We start from the raw sequence: 12,500 nt of genomic DNA on the forward strand, positions 1-12,500 counted from the left end.
CCTAGGTGTGAGGAAATTATTCAAATAGGGCTGAGAAGGAGTGCGGATTGGAGAGCTGCGCACAAGTCCTGTGCTTCACCACAGCACGGCTGGCTGCTAACGTCACACTCGTATCCTTGTCACCAGCGGTGTAGCAGCCTACGCAAAGGTCTGTGCGCAATATACGAACGGATTCCTGCCCTAGAGAGAGCGCAGCAAGGGACGAAGGTTTTCCAGTGGCTTTACAAAGTAACTTTCTCCGAAGAGATTGTCGGGGATTTATTCTAGGGACCTGCACAATGCTCGGTGCTGTTAAAATGGAAGGACACGACCATTCAGACTGGAGTACTTACTACGCAGAACCCGAGGTTGGTAGAGTTTATATATGTATTTCCGTGTCTCTGAAGGCTACACAGTATTAGTCCAGAGATAATATTAACTTTGTGATCAAATATTGACTTGAGGGGCCATCAAAACCTCTCCAAACATTTCGAGAGACTACACTCTGAAATGTTACGCGTGGAGAAAGCGGATGGCTGACAATTTTCTCAACAAATATTTATTATCTAAAATACCCTGAGTCAATTTGTCATGAATGAAATACACACAATCGTCAAGTGAGCAATTTACTTTATAAGAGTATGAAACAAACCATTCTGTTTATTCCATTTTTTTACCATATGGACAGCTAATTTCAAAACAAATGTGGGAAACGGTCCGGAATGGCGAAGAGCCTCTCATTGTTTGTATGTGCTTTATCAGACTGTGTAACACTTTGTCTAAATATGGTCTTGTTCTTTTTCAGTGTTATACCTCAGTGGGAAACATGAACAGCGGATTTGGAATGAACTCCATGGGCACCTACATGGGGATGACCGGCATGAGCTCTACTGCTAACATGTCAGCCGGGTCAATGAACATGTCTTACGTGAATGCGGGCGTGAACCATGGAGTAGCGGGGATGTCACCTGGCGCCGGGGGCATGAACGCCATGGGAACGGGGTTAGCTGGTATGGGTGCAACGCTCAACCCCAGCATGAGCCCCTTAAACGGACCTCCTCCATCCATGAACACACTGGCCTCCTACCCTAATATGAACGTAATGAGCCCCATGTATGGACAGTCAACCGTGAGACCCAGAGATCCCAAAACATACCGGCGCAGTTACACGCACGCAAAGCCTCCTTACTCCTACATCTCGCTCATAACGATGGCCATACAGCAGTCGACTACTAAAATGTTAACCCTGGCAGAGATTTACCAGTGGATCCAGGATCTTTTCCCATTCTATCGACAAAACCAGCAAAGATGGCAAAACTCCATTCGCCACTCACTGTCTTTCAACGACTGTTTTATTAAAGTGCCTAGGTCTCCGGATAAGCCGGGGAAAGGTTCCTTTTGGACCCTTCACCCAGACTCGGGAAACATGTTTGAAAACGGCTGTTACTTGAGGAGACAAAAACGATTCAAAATCGAGGCTGGGGGCATAGTTAAGGAGTCGTCGCGGAAAGGCACGGAGGGTGGATCAAGCAGCAGTTCTGAAAGCTGCAACGGTAACGATTCTCCCAGCCATTCGACTAAAGATTTGAAGAGCTCCGCGCCTGACTTGAAACCAAGAGAGCCGGTGAGTCCGGAGCAATCTGCTTCACCGCTGCCGCAGCAGACGCATCACCTCCTGTCACATCATCACTCAGTGCTGGTGGACGACGCCCACCTGAAACCAGAACACCACTACTCTTTCAACCACCCGTTCTCCATCAACAACCTAATGTCTTCGGAACAGCAGCACCATAAAATGGATCTCAAGACATACGAGCAGATGATGCATTATTCCGGCTACGGCTCGTCTATGACAGGCGCACTGTCAATGGGGTCAATGTCAACGAAAGCATGCTTAGAGTCTTCCATACCCACGGACACTTCCTACTACCAAGGTGTGTATTCCAGGCCCATCATGAATTCATCCTAAATGCCCTGCCTATAATGAACTGTTTTTAGGCAACAATTTGTACATTTGTAAATTGGTGACATTTCCCTGTGCCAAATGATTTGAAAATGTTCACCCCATGTTTTGTTGTAATTTCATGTATAGCCTACAACTGAGGCCTGTTTCTTTTTATATGGTCAGTTTTATAACTAAATGTTCAATGAATTTGGCATCATTGTCAGCCATTCATTATGTGTACCTTATTTATGACTTGTATGAAAGTAGATACTTTATTAAATTAGATCATTCTTGAAGCTGTCATTTGTTTTGCTTTGCCTGTCAATGGTCCATGGATACATCAACACGCGGCTATTAGACTAAGATTATATCATGCAATGAAGTGAAACAGAAGCAGAACGCAAAAGCATGCCTTTGCAACATGTTCACTTGCTCACAAGACGCGAAAGATAATGTATCATGTACAATACATTTCAGCAGACCTATTTTTTTTAATTACACTCAAAAGTTATCAGTATGAAAAGTGTGTATCCTGCTACCACAGACCTGCAACAAAAGACGAAATATGCACATTTTTGTGACAAAACATTAACAGTGGATAACCTATTGTTCGGTCTATATTTTCAAACGATTATGATTTTCTGACGCGCACCCCCACACACAACCAAACAAGTATCCAGCAAAACCAGATACGCCGAGTGCTGTGTGTCTGGGGCACAGAAATGAACCAGTATCTGTCAAGAATGAACAATAAGTGGGGTGCTTCAACTTGTTATGTTAGGAATCTCACAGCCATTGTGTGGTGGTTAGCATTAAACTACTTAACGCCTGTCCCAGCTGATGCGAACTGATAAGATAAACTAATGCCACGGCGCTCTTTGTGTGAACCAGAAGCAAGCATCTTAGATCTATGTAGCTCTGAATCCTGTTATTGCTTCGATACATGCTGATGCAAATAGTGGACATATTATATATTATACGGCGTAAGCGTTCCCTGCTGCTCCTCTAAAAATACATTTTGGAATCCTTTTGACGACACTTAAGGCGAAAGTCTTTGTATTGTATCTCTGCATGTTTGTTTACTACTAATAGTATTAATAATGACAACAACAGTAAATAACAATAATAACAATAATAACGACAACAACAATAATACTTATAAAAATAAAAATTATATTTTGTTAGAATGTAAAAAAGAAAAATACTGTTGTCCACAGGATTCCCTTTATTTGAGTTCAGGCTGTACTGACTTTCAGCAGAAAATGCAATCGTCGCTGGACTTCGGTTGTGAAATATTGATTTCCTCTCAAAACTGTGGCTTGCACATTTTGACATTTGTTTCACCATAAAGGCCTATAAGCCAAACCCACTAAATCGCATAATTCCATAAAGGCCGATATGGCTGGTACAACAGAGGTACTGATGTTAACTGGATAAAAAAATGCAGCATTTGTTCATTCATTTATGTCAGGAAAGAAATCAGGAAGGCTGAGATGGTGCGTCTAGGGAAGTCATATTGTTTTATTTTACTCAACTAAAATTAGCCAAAAAAAATCAACTTTGTGATTTTAGGCCATAAAACGATGTAGGCTGATAGTTATTCCAACCTCATCAGACACATGAGAAGTCAATTACACATGTCGAGTTAAATGTCGGATGCAAGGTTGTATTTCATGAACTTGGAGCTTGACTGTTATCTGTTATAGTCCTTGCGTGCAAACAAAATGCAGCCATTTCTTTACGAGTGTTTTTTTTAGCACTTCACCAATGATATGAAGAAAGTGAATAATCAGCCAATGCAAATCTCTGTAATGACCTGCACCAATGAAATAACGGCCTACTTTTTGGTAGCAGCTTGGCCTTCCGTCAGTCAGTGTGTTTATCTTTTTACTTTGCTGACCTCGCTTTAACAACAGTCATGGCAAAGTATTTGCATATTGCTCCATGAACAGTTTTTCGAATTCGAATTCAGGGCAGGGTTACCCAATCTCAGCGGTTTGGAGTGTTTTCTACGGGTGATTCTACGAACGTTTGTTAATTTTTTACCCGTGTTTCCGAAACAAGCACTTAATGCGAATGATTAAAAAATAAACAAATAAAAAAATTACTCAAGTCCAACATAAGCCTGCTCTTTTCCACTACTTGCAAGTGTCCAGTGAGTGGCATGCTGCCCGAGCAAAAGTGCTTTTGGGTGTCCTTGAAGAAGGAATTTTGGGGGATGAGGGAGAGGTCAAAGAGGATAGTGAGGAAATAAGTAAATAAATAGAGATCTCTATGTCCGCCTTTATTGCTCCAGGCTAGCTTGCCACACTGGTATCAGAAGTGGGATTAGTGGAGGGAGAGATCCTGGACCAAACACCGAGCCATTGAGCAGAACCACTGATGCTTAGAGGTCTTGGCCTGGTGGAGGACGGAGCCCGCTACTGATGAAGAGTGTTGCCACTGACAGGCAGATGGTCTTCTGTATTGTTGCTGACCATTTGAGGGCTTTCTCTGCCGGTTCTGCAAGCCTGGGGTCCCCATGTCCCTGCCGCCTGCCTGAGAGTCCTCCGTGCTGCCGCTGTTGGTGGAAGGGCCTCCATCCGGCCATCGTTTCAGAGACAGTTGTTCCTGATGGGACTGTGTCCTTTTTTGCCCTCCACCGTTCCACGGGCTCTTGCTGATTGGCAGGCTTGTGGTGGTGCTGGGGGGGGGGGGGGGGGCACCGGTCCTGACTGTCTGCCCAAAGACCTCAGGGACGTATTCACACTGTTCCCTTGTCCCCTACTGTTCCACAGGCATCTGACGTTGCCAAGGCTTGCGGGGGGTGTCGGGGCAGCCGTGTCCGATCGTCATTCCATCGTCCTGGGGACTGTGTGTGGTTGCTGTGGACAGCGTTGGGTAGCGTGCAAGGGGCTTGATAACTTCCATGTTAGTGCAGGTGAGACGGCTCCCAGAATGCCCTGCGAACGTGGTTCCGTTGTTGTTTATTCAGTGTTCGTTCTTGAATTATGTGATTATGCCCTCCATTTTGTGTCCAGTATGAGCTTGAGTAACTGTCATTGTTTCATCAGTGTTTCAGTGATGTTTGATGCCTTAGTCTAGCCCTGTTAGTGTATCTGTCACCATTACTGTCTGTGTCATGTCACGAGTGTAAGACCTGCCTGCTGTGCTGTGGTTCTGTGTGTGTTCTTTGGCACTACCGGAGTCGTGTGGTGTGGTCAGGAGTTGAACTAATAAAGCGGCATTTCCCAGGGTCGTGAGGTGTGTGTGTGTGTGTGTGTGTGTGTGTGTGTGTGTGTGTGTGTGTGTGTGTGTAAACCTGAGATCTCTGTGTCCATCTCCATTCTTCCGGGCTAGCCCACCACCACTCACCAACAATTTCTCTGAATTTAAAATCGCTTTATAATAAAAAATAAGCTAAAAGGTGATTAACTCCAATAATATGTAATGAAGATCGAGAACACACCTTTGCAATAATAGGGGCAATCTACTGTAAGTTGTCATTTCCTTGCACATCCTGCCTGGTGACCCCAGTCAGAAGCCCCAGTTTAGAAGCTCTTAGCCGTCTACGACTTCTCCGGAGCACTCATAAATCTACGAGTGTTTTCAAGCACTACTTAAGTCACAAAGCTTTCGGGAAACTTTCCAAAATTGTAAAATGATTTGTAAGAGGGATTCTTCAAACTACTTTTGGGAAAGCCGGCCCAGAGACTGTCCATTTCCAGAGAAAAGGTTTGTGTTGACCTTTATTATACTATAACCTTGGTCATCATATTTCACCAATGGTTACCTGATTAGGAGTTCAGTGAGGTGTGATAGCAGGTTATGGAGGTCCAGATGTTCAGCTATTGGCAGAATGTCTGAGAAACCCAGAGAGGAGGCTACCCTTGGTGTGCCTGGAGCGGTTGCTAGGGTGATGATTGAGTTAATGGTGTTAATTCTGTACAGGCCTGTTAGACAACCTTCAGACATGTGCAATGATCAACAATCCTATTGGAACCACATAGGTCACAGTGTCAGGTGGAGACGTCACGACAGCAACAGTTTAAGATTCCCTGGAGGTCATGTGCTTCATTTAACAGGATACATTTGGATTGGAGAAAGAAAATATCTTGTGGTCCTATGTGAACATTTGCAATTTACATAATATATAATAATTAAGTCTAGGTTGGGTTCTTGGAAAGAAAAAAAAACATCATAATAACAAAATATTAGGTTTAAAGCCATTTATTTTTTTAGCTTATTTTACAAATTTAAATCTTACAATTTGGAATATTAGGTGTGAATAAATGTATTGTGAGACTGTGGAGAAACAGGCCAATGTATTACATTCTGAATAGCCTACATAAAGTGTGTCATCATGAAAACTGGCATTGGAAATCTATGCTGAAACTGCACACTTGACCTTGTATAGCTGTATAGCTCAGATGTTTTTGCACTTTTAAAAATTCAGCCTTCTTCAAAAGCACACCATGACACAGCTGTGAGTGAATCCCATACTGTACATGCTTCATGCATGTATCATCACAGCAGGCCGAGCAGAATGCATACAAGCCCGTCCTTACAGTAACAACAAACGGACCATCTTGAACATCATCGAGACTGCAGTGGTGACTCACTTCTTATGGACAAGCACAGTGGCCCCTCCAAGAATCTGAGAGGCCGTAAAAATGTTCTCTTTATGGGTGAAGAAAGAGGAGAAAGACAGGGGCCAAGCCATGTGAAGGATGTGTCAGTGTGAGTGAGAGACAGGGGGGAGGGAGGGAGGGCAGGAGGGAGGGAGAAGAGACTGAGGTGTGGGCGGGTGAGGGGTGAGAGTGCGTCTGGCCCGCTGCTCTGGCAGGTCGGTGTGACATTCCTGCCCCATGACTGGCCTTTCATAGATGGGCAGTTTGACCATGTTCAAGCCAAGCATGACTGAAGAGGTACACTCCTCTCTCAATGGGGCCTGTGTCAACAGTGCCCATTGAGGTTCCTGGGAGAGGCGGTTCCTCCTGAACCAGCCATGACCTGAGAGAGAGAGAGAGAGAAAGAGAAGGAGAGAGAAGGAGAGAGAGAAGGAGAGAGCTCTCCCAAACTGACACTGACTTGTGCAAAGAGTCAATCAATCTGTCAGTCAATAAATCAATCAATCAGGACAGCAATCAAAAGGGCTGTGGAGCTTCACACGTTAACCACCAGTAAGGCATGGGACAAGAATGTGACCTGCAACACCCATGATCTGAGTAGACACAGTTGGCATGCAGTCTACCTCTGAGGACATGAATTATTGTTGAATGTGAGCCCTTATTTTTGACCACAATAGCTGCCGTCAAAACAAAATAGGATTAGTTATATGTAAGTCGCTTTGGATAAAAGTGTCTGCTAAATGTAAATGTATGTATGTATGTATGACATACCTGTGATATAACACAACTGTGTATCAACCCATGGCATGGATTATGGGAACTTAGGGACTTAGGGAAATGTGTAAGAGAAGACACTAATAAAGCATTAAAGACCCTGAATGGTGTGCGTGTATAGACATATGCTGAAGGAGCAGTAGTCCCGTATTATCTGGACAGTTCTGCACTGCTAAGAGTATTTACAGGGGATGATTGCTGAATCCCTGCTCAGGAAGTAAATCTCGTGGAGAACAGTCACTTACCTTCTGGACTGCCCTGCACCCAGCACAGCCAAAGCAACATCTAGATGTAAAACAGGGAGCGAAACATGAGGTATGCTGATTTGATTTAGTGTTTGTTTGATAGGGACAGGTACACTACACATTGAGCTCTGCACGGCAATTATCCAATGCAATGCATGAAAGCACTGATAGCTACTGCTCATTTCCAATGCCCGTCCTTAGAGGGGCCTTTAAAACAACAAACATAAAGCATGTTCACAAACATTTTTGTTGACCTTCTAAAAAATCCTTCAGTTTGATTTTAAAATGTTGACAATTTTGGTCTGTTTTATGTTCAGTAGACAGCCCCTTCCATGTGTTAACTCCCTTTATAGAAAAGGACGTCTGGCCAAAGGAGGAATTCAACACGACGATTCTTCACAGTTCCCTGCAGTAATATTCCTAGTGGACAATCCAAAGGCCTGTAATAGTCACACCTTTCAAATTTTGTCTTTAATTTTTTTTTTTTTTTTAAGAGAGGATAAAACTAGAGCATACACAAAAATATATGACACTGTCAATAAATTATCTAGATTACATTTTCACTCCAAATGAATACAGGTATTTTTTAAACTACATTTCATTGAATCTGAAACTGTTTAACTTTAGAAGTCCAGCACATACACACTATTTCATGCAAACCTTAGCGGGAGGAGTCATTGTTCCATTATATAATTCTTCTCAGGAACACCTTTCAATCCTAACTGAACCTTCACTCGCGATCTTCATTTAAAAATGATTGAACGGGCTGACATTTCATGACTTGATGTTTTGTAGTAGCAGGAATCTTAGACTCCACACTTTGGTGTGTGAATGTTGGTCTGGGCAGCAGCAGACTCCCGTGGTGCCCGTCACTGTGTCAGGGTTGACGGGGAGCAGGGTGTTGAGTGCTTTGTTATGATCGGCTGTATTGAGCACTGGGGCTTTTAATGTTCTCATCTGGGGCAACTCAGTCCACATCTATGTGTTTCAGGGATCTTGTTTCCCTATTAGCAAGAGATAGGGACAGGGAAGGTTGATTTTTCAGTTTTAAGGAAGAATGCTGACCTTTTTTTTTTTTTTGAGTACCAAATGTACAAATGGTTTAAAAATGAATTTCCCCCTCAGAATGTCAATCTGGCAACTTTATACAATCAAATAAATGTAAGTGATAACTAAAAAATACATCTCTAATAAAAAGGCATCTATAATTTGCTGTGTATGTACTGTGGAGATATGCACAATTTCAAATATGGTAACCCAGCGATTTCAAACATGAATAAAAAATCCTTATGCCTTTTTGATATACATTTGATGGATCATACACGCTGCATTTAGCCAATAAACAGCTGTTCGGTTCCAAGTCTGAGTTAACGCGGGGAGGAGCGGGACGCATTCTTTAATCTCGAGGAAACATCCTGCCAAACATTTGGGCGATAAAGGTGGCCAGCAGTGGCCCCCATCAGTTTAAAGCAATTAATTCAGCATCCTGACATCCACTCCTGGATCCTCTGACAGCTTGGAGCCTGAATTCAAATGCTAGTTCTCCTGGGAACAGAGGCCAGGCGAGAGGCAGCCTCCTCCTTCTCTGGCCTGTTTGCTCACTGGGCCTGGAGAGCAATCTTCACCCCCCTGCCACCCCTTCCCGTGCGGGCGGGCCTGAATGAAACGCAAGGGCACAAACAATGTGCTGACATGGGGGAGAATGGGAGAGGCAGGAGAAAGGGAATGAACAGTTTGCACTATTTGCTCAGCAGAAGGGCACCAACAATGGCGGGCCAATGGCTTTTCCCATGAATCTTAGTGCAGTGTCTTCGGCAGCCTTTTGTCTGCGGTGTGTGTGTGTATGTGTGTGTGTGTGTGTGTGTGTGTGTGTTTGTGTGTGTGTGTGTGTGTGTGTGTGTGTCTGTGTGTGTGTGTGTGTCTGTGTGTGTGTGTGTGTGTGTGTGTGTGTATGTGTGTTGTACAGAGTGTGTGTGTGTGTGTGTGGGGGGGGGTGCAAGATAAGGACCACAGCTGGCTCGTACCTCTTACTCTTTCTTTTTCCTGAGGTGCTGTTTGGATCCCCTGCAATCAGATGTGTTTTCACCTGAGAACCTGAGAGGCATTGATACAGAGGACACACGGCTCCTCTTTGGTGGTCCTCGGCACTCCCACCGGAGGCTGGGGGTTTATATGAAAAAGGTTATTGAATGTGATACTGCTGAATTTTGAGTGTTTGTAGATGAGAGGGGACAATGTCAAATCCCCTCTGTCAGAGCAGAGCAGAGAGGAGAGGTGTGGGGGTCTGTACAGATCAGGGAGACGCGGTGGAGGAATCGATTTGTATTTCAGACGCATTTCAACCTGCAAAATGATATGCAGCCAACCGTGGAAATGCATGATGAACCTCCTCGGGAAGAATAATCCCAACATGAATACACACACACACACACACACACACACACACACACACACACACACACACACACACACACACACACACACACACACACACACAAACACACACTCACACACACACACACAGAGACACACACAGACACACACACACACACAGAAAAAGGAGAGAGAGAGAAAGAGAGAGAGAGAGAGAGAGAGAGAGAGAGAGAGAGAAATAAGCTAATGTCTTGGCATTTACTTTACGCTTGACTCACACTGCACTTACTGGGTGGTCAGATCTGTAGCGGTTCCCTGTAACAGTTCCCAGTCATTAATTTCTGTGTGAGTCATACCGACTACAATCCCTGCAAACAATGTATTAGCTTTTGAAGGGATGGTTTGATAGACTTGACTGGAAATGGAAAATTATTAGTTAGACAATAAAAGGAAGAATTGAAATGTAAGATTCAGTTAATTATTTTAGGGGGGGGGGGGGTGGGTGATTGGAGAACAATTAAATTCACGTTATAGTTCTGTAAAATGTCCAAATACTATGTTATAAAATGACAACACAAAACCGGTCCCATAGTCTTATAGTCTTATAGTCTTAGGCACTCTTCTGGGCCTCGCCCTCTTGGCCTGAGATGACCAGTGGGAATTATTTGGGAGGAAGGTTTTCTGATAAGGGGTTTGAGACTAAATTGTTGACTGATTAACCTGCCGTAAAAGCAGCTCAGGACAGTCTTATCAGGTGGCGGGCGGGGGAACTCTGGGACTGATAAGCTGGATAATTAGACACACAGAGAGACTAGGGCGGGATACACAGAGAGACCAGGGCGGGACCTTCAGGGTTACTGGAGACCCAGGTGAGGGAATACATCATCACCTTACCACCACATTTCTCAATTTCATCAAGAGTCACATGATTTGAATGCAGTGTTCATCTTAGCTACATAATATAGTGCCAGGTGACGTAACCGCCACAAACACTGCGTAGTAATCAGTAACAGCTCCAGCTTCTCTATGTTTACTGTTTATGTTTAGGATCATTTCAGTAACGCATTTTTTTTAAACCGAAACTGAGAAATCCCACATCACACACACATTTCCTCCACAGTACTACATGGAAGAGAGTAAATAAAAGCCATAAAGTTCACTGGAGCTGCACTGCTGTGCTAATTGTTTTGATAAAAAGTATTTGTAGAGCTCCAAGCCTTCCAAGTCACCTCTTCTCCCGTCTCCTTCCTGGTCTTATAAGGCAATGCCCCTCTTCTGCGGCTACTCTACCCACAATACTAGTTACAGTGTCCTCCAGAGTTATTGGCACCCTTGCTAAAGATGATTGAAAAGCAGTATAAAAAGTCACATTGCCAGCTATTAATCCTATTAATATTAAATTGAAAATAAAAAGAAATTTGAGGTATGAATTTTATTTGAGGTATGTTTAGTCTGAGAATAAAGTCAACCATTATCATAAGTACCATAAGTAAACTTTTAAAACAAAATCACACTGGCAGCCTAAAGACATTTGAAATAAGGAGATGGAAAGGAAGAGTGATCCCACACATATTGAACACATTTTAAGTTGACCCAACTCCCTTAGTCATCCATCACCATTGGAAAGATTCAAGAGCATTCCATTGCAACGGGGCAAAAGTGTGTTGACTTGCACAAGTCAGGGAATGGAAACAAGAAAATAGCTGCTTGACTTAAAACGCCCACATCAACAGTTCTTAAGAAATGTAAGAAACCTACCATGAACCTGCCTGAAAGAGCTATTTGATCAGCAGTCACAGTGAGGAGGATGGTCAGAGAGGTAAAAATAAATCTCCGACACAGTTTGAGAATTACAGAGTTCAGTAGCATCTTAGGGTCACCATGTCTCCAAATCCACCGTAAGACATCACCAACATGCCATCCAACTGTTTGGAAGGTATGCCAGAAAGAAAACCTTTCCTATCTTTTCATCACAAGCAAAGCGCTGGGAGTTTCCCAGACGCCACTGAAACTTTAACTGGGACAGGGTGCTGTGGTCAGACTTCACAGACATTTAGGTCTTTGACTCCAAACGTGAGGTGGAGGATCTGTAATGCTTTGGAACTGTTTCTCCTTCAAAGGGCCTGGCAGTGTTGTTCACATACATGGCATTATGGATTCCAGGAAGGACCAGATGATTTTAAATCTAAATCTGGCTGCCTCTGCCAAGAAGGTCAAACTTGTGGATCTAACAGTAGGACAACAGTCCAAAGCACACATTAAAGTCCACTCAACAATGGCTAAATGAACACAACATCAAGCGTTTGCCATGGCCACCTTCTACCCCTGACCTAAATCCATCTGAAAGCCTGTGGGTTGAGCTCAAGAAGAGAGTCCACTAGAGAAGGCCCAGGGCTCTGCAAGAGCTGGAGAGGTGGAAGGAATGGTGGAAAAACCCTTCTTCTGGTCTCTCAAGTCTTATAAGATATTACAGGTGAAGACTCAGTCCTGTTCGGTTGGCAAAAGGGGTTGCACAAACTACTAAACGAGGGTGTGCCAAGAATTACGACACGCATGTTTTTCATAATCAAATGT

At 43.7% G+C, this 12,500-nt stretch overlaps 1 protein-coding gene across 4 annotated transcripts; it reads left to right on the top strand.

Moving 5' to 3' along the window:
- Positions 1–59: 59 nt before the first annotated feature.
- On the top strand, positions 60–5,157 carry LOC105897039 (hepatocyte nuclear factor 3-beta). 4 transcript variants are annotated; one of them, XM_042709944.1, is made up of 3 exons: positions 60–347; positions 785–1,913; positions 4,702–5,157. In XM_042709944.1, the coding sequence occupies exons 1-3, from the start codon at positions 279–281 to the stop codon at positions 4,707–4,709; spliced, it is 1,206 nt and encodes a 401-aa protein (XP_042565878.1). In that variant the 5' UTR covers positions 60–278; the 3' UTR covers positions 4,710–5,157. The 4 variants fall into 4 exon arrangements, with proteins under 4 accessions (XP_042565878.1, XP_031438047.1, XP_012679336.2 ...); XM_031582187.2 differs by lacking the exon at positions 4,702–5,157 and adding an exon at positions 4,221–4,609; XM_012823882.3 differs by lacking the exon at positions 4,702–5,157 and having other exon boundaries at positions 61–347; positions 785–2,220.
- The last annotated feature ends 7,343 nt before the right edge of the window (positions 5,158–12,500 follow it).

The sequence above is a fragment of the Clupea harengus genome, chromosome 15 (genome assembly GCF_900700415.2).
Source record: "Clupea harengus chromosome 15, Ch_v2.0.2, whole genome shotgun sequence".
Lineage (NCBI taxonomy): Eukaryota > Metazoa > Chordata > Actinopteri > Clupeiformes > Clupeidae > Clupea > Clupea harengus.

Coding starts and splice junctions, on each gene's coding strand:
- LOC105897039 (XM_012823882.3), top strand. CDS start 279: ATGCTCGGTGCTGTTAAAATGGAAGGACACGACCATTCAGACTGGAGT. Junction 348..784: donor CTTACTACGCAGAACCCGAG/GTTGGTAGAGTT, acceptor GTTCTTTTTCAG/TGTTATACCTCAGTGGGAAA.